Source organism: Apium graveolens, chromosome 9 (genome assembly GCF_009905375.1).
Source record: "Apium graveolens cultivar Ventura chromosome 9, ASM990537v1, whole genome shotgun sequence".
Lineage (NCBI taxonomy): Eukaryota > Viridiplantae > Streptophyta > Magnoliopsida > Apiales > Apiaceae > Apium > Apium graveolens.
In genome coordinates this window covers 229,576,620-229,581,214 of record NC_133655.1, presented here as the reverse complement: position 1 = coordinate 229,581,214, position 4,595 = coordinate 229,576,620, and the positions used below count along the sequence as shown (strand labels likewise).

Below are 4,595 nucleotides of genomic sequence, written 5' to 3'. Positions count from 1 at the left end.
CATCAAATTCTTCTATCATACCTTCCCGTATTCTGCCATCGCTCCCACTCACCTGAAATCTTAGCCTCTGATATCAGTTGTTAGGTATACAACAACGAAAGCAAAACCCAAAGTGAATAAACTAGAATATAAAAATAAATGACAATCACACAAGATAAAGATTTACGTGATACGGAAGTTAATTTTTAATACTTGATTATTGTATGGGGAGTACCAATTGCAAATTGAATTTTTTATTCAAAGACTAAAATTTAATGTTGCACTAGGTATCTCATAATGGTGTTTCCAATATTTAAAATTTTATCACATTATATATATTAGTTTTAAGCATTTGTCGTATATTTGTTTTTCATTTCAGTTACTGCTAGTGTTAATTCTGCTTCCGCTCAATTGAGCATGATTCCAATGTTGAATGGGACAAACTATATCATGTGGAAAGATAATGTTGAGATCGTTCCTAGGTGTATGGATCTCGACCTTGCGCTAAGAAAAGAGCAACGAGTTCCCACTACGGATGATCCCAAAATGGATCAAACTGAGAAATGGGAACGCTCTAATCACATGTGTCTGGCGATCATGAAGCGAATGATTCCAACTGGCTCTCGGGGCTCTATTGCTGAGAGCACAAGTGCCAAGAAGTTCCTCTCTGAAATTGAGAAATATTTTTCTAAGAATGAAAAAGAGGAAAAGAGTAATCTTCTGTCAAAACTCATGACCATGAAGTATAAATGAAAGGGGAACATAAGTGAGTAAATCATTGGGATGTCTAATCTTGCTGGTAAACTCAAGGAACTCAAGTTAGAAATTTTGGATGAGTTAATTGTTCACTTGGTTCTTATTTCCCCGCCTCCTCAGTTTGGACACTTTGTGGTCAGTTATAATACTCAAAAGGAAAAATGGACTCTTAATGAGCTCATTTTACATTGTGTGCAAGAGGAAGAAAGGGTTTTGCGAGAGAAGACAGAGAGTGCTCACTTGGAATCAAGCTCTCATGATAAGAAAAAGAAGAGAGATAAGGATATTGCAAGTGAAAAATCCAAGCATCAGTTGTAAGAGAAGCAGGATAAGGGAACAACCTGTTACTTTTGTAAGAAGGCTGCACATATGAAGAAAAAGTGTTCCAAATATGCTGCTTAGCATGTGAAGAAGGGTAAGACTTCTGTCTTTGTTTGTTTTGAAGTTAATTTGGGTTCTATACCTAAGGATACTTGGTGGGTAGATTCTCATGTTACTACTCACATAATTTTATCAATACAAGGTTTCCTGTGGAGTCGACCGCCAATTGATGCTGAAAGATTCATCTAAGTGAGCGACGACATATTTGAGGCTGTTGGAAGATTTAGATTATGATTAAGAACTGGTGTTTATTTGGATTTATTTGAGACATTTGTTGCACTTTCTTTTAAATGAAATCTTATTTTATTTCCTGTTTGGACAAATATGGCTACACTTGTTCTTTTGAAAAAAATAAAATATATTTTTCTTTAAATTCAAATGGGGTTGCCACTGGTTCTTTGAAAGATAATATTAAATGCTTGATACTATTGCTTTTAATATTGAAATTTTGCATTCAAGTTCAAGAGGTACAAAGCGTAAGTTAACTAAGAATTCTGCTATGTTGTGGTACAAGCGATTAGGTTATATCTCTTAACAGAGAATTTAGAGGCTTGTGAATGATAGAATTCTTGTTCCTTAGATTTAAGTGACTTTCAAGTCTGTGTAGAATGCATTAAGGGAAAATAAACAAACTCGAGAAAGTTAGGTTCCAATAAAGCTACAAGTGTCTTGGAACTGATTCATACTGATATATATAGACCATTCCATATGGCCTCTTGGAACAATCAACGGTATTTTATCATGTTCATAAATGATTACTCTAGGTATGGTTACCTATACTTGAAACATGAGAAATCACAAGCTATGTACGTATTTAAAGAATATAAAGCTGAAGTTGAACTTTAGCTAAAAAATAGTATTAAAGTTGTCAATTCTGATCATGGTGGTGACTATGGTAGATATGATGAATCAGGTGAGCAATATCTAGGACCCTTTGCTTTCTAAAGGAGTGTAAAATTGTCCCTCAATACACTATGCCAGGAAGACCAAATATGAATGGTGTTGCTGAGAGGCGAAATTGTACTCTTAAAGATATGGTGAGAAGTATGATAAGTCATTCTTCCTTGATTGAGTAACTTTGGGGAGATGCACTAAAGACTGCAATTTACATCCTTAACCGGGTTCCAACTAAAGCAGTAGCCGAAACCCCTTACAAAATTTGGACTAAGAAAACACTTAGTATTAAGCATCCATATGTTTGGGGTTGTCCAGCTGAGGCAAGACCATATAGGTCAAATGAAAAAAAACTGGACTCTAAAACGGTCAATTGTTATTTTGTTGGATATCCGAAATGTACTCGCAGATTTAGGTTTTATGATCCCGCTAGTAGATATTTCTTTGAGACTGATACTGCAAGACTTTTGAGGATGTTGATTTTGGGAGGGAAGATATTAGTTAAATTATTGTCTTTGAAGAAGATAGTCATGATCCTATTTAAGACTCTGCCAAGAGCATTGATCATATTATGATACCTATCATTGTTCAAGACCCTTCGATTCAAGATAACACTGAAATTCCCCGTGAGGAACCGATTGAGCAAACTCAACAACCTCATAAATCACAAGAAGTTCCACTAAGGAGATCCGCTAGAGAGCGAAAGAGCGCAATTTCAGATGATTATTGTTTTTCTACAAGAACATAAAGATGGAATTGGCACTGGGGAAGATGATCATCTAAATCTTCAACAAGCCATGCAAAGCCCTAACTCTCAAAAATGGATTGATGCAATGAATGAAGAGATACAATCTATGAAAGATAATGACGTTTGAGATCTTGTCGAGTTACTTAAAGGCTCAAAACCTATTGGTTGCAAATGGGTATTTAAAACCAAAAGGGATTTGAGTGGTAACATCAAAAGATATAAGGCTCGTCTAGTCGCTAAAGGATTCACTTAAAAGAAAGGTATTGACTACAATGAGACTTTCTCTCCGGTTCCAAGAAAGACTCATTTAGAATTTTTATGGCACTTGTGGCTCATTATGATCTAGAGCTACATCAGATGGATGTAAAGACGGCGTTTCTCAATGGAAACATTAGCGAGACAATTTATATGGTGCAACCAAAAAACTTTGTTATTGGAGATCCAAAGACTATGGTTTGCAAATTATAGAAGTCCATCTATGGTCTCAGGAAAGCTTCTCGTGAATGGTATCACAAATTTCATCATGTTATCACATCATATGGTTTCAAAGTGAACTTGGTGGAACATTGTGTATATTACAAGTTCAGTGGGAGCAAATTTATATTTTTTTTCTTATACGTTGATGACATCTTACTTTCTACTAATGATATAGGCTTATTGCACTATACCAAGAAATTTTTCATTAGTCAATTTGAGATAAAAGACCTTGGTAACACCTCTTTTGTATTAGAAATTTAGATACATCAAAATCTTTCTCGAGGTATTCTTGGACTGTCACAAAAGAGCTATATCGAAAAGATCCTGGAAAGGTATGGCATGAAATATTATGCACTAATGGATACACCTGTGTCTAAGGGATACATATTTAGTATCCCAAGAATGAATTTGAGACAAGGGAAACGCAAAAGATAACATATGCATTGGCAGTGGGAAGCCTATTGTATGCTCAAGTTTGTACTCGTCTTGACATATCATTCATTGTTGGAATTTTGGGAAGATATTTGAGTAGTCCGGAATGGAGCAATAAAAAGCAGTGAAACGAGTCTTACGGTATTTGAAGAAAATAGAAGACTATATGCTCACATACAGGAAATCAGATCGTCTAGAAATCATTGGATATTCAGACTCTGACATTAGAGGATGTAAAAATGAAAGAAAATCTACTTCGGGCTATGTTTATCTACTGGCTGGTGGAGCGATTTCATGTAGTTTTAGCCAAACAGACGCTCATAGCTTCATTCACCAAGGCTGCAGAATATATAGCATATATTTTGGCATCCAATCAAGATTTATAGATGCGAAAATTTGTCACTTGTTTACGTATCCTTGATGGTGTTGAAAGACCATTAAAGATATTTTGTGATAATAAATCAGTAGTGGAATATTCAAATAATAATAGGAGCACTACAGATGCAAAATATAAAGATATTAAGTTATCCATGGGTGTTTCTTTATGTGATACTTTGGTTTAGTGGGAGTTTGTATTTTGGTGTTTTATGTAATAAACATTGAGTTATTTATATTCTGCATAATACAGTTGATAGAATTTTATTAAATTTCTACTTTTGTTCAATTTTCTTATTGTGGTTTAACATTGAGTTGAGAAAATTGGAATCAATCTCGTCAAAGATTGACTAAGGACTAGTTGGAAATAGACATTATATAGATCAAATTATATGTAATTTTCATATCACTTATCCATGCATTTATTCATGTCGTTGAATATATTTGTGTGTTAACCATGGAAGGTTTAGTCACGTAAAGTTTGTGACGAATGCCACCAGAATCTCATGCATATATAGTAGACGAGCCAAATTGTTTTGGTAAAATCTAAGGA

At 34.6% G+C, this 4,595-nt stretch overlaps 1 protein-coding gene across 1 annotated transcript; it reads left to right on the top strand.

Moving 5' to 3' along the window:
* Window positions 1–203: 203 nt before the first annotated feature.
* LOC141686011 (uncharacterized) lies at window positions 204–732 on the top strand. The gene is made up of 2 exons (XM_074491077.1): window positions 204–210; window positions 359–732. The coding sequence occupies exons 1-2, from the start codon at window positions 204–206 to the stop codon at window positions 730–732; spliced, it is 381 nt and encodes a 126-aa protein (XP_074347178.1).
* Window positions 733–4,595: the final 3,863 nt, after the last annotated feature.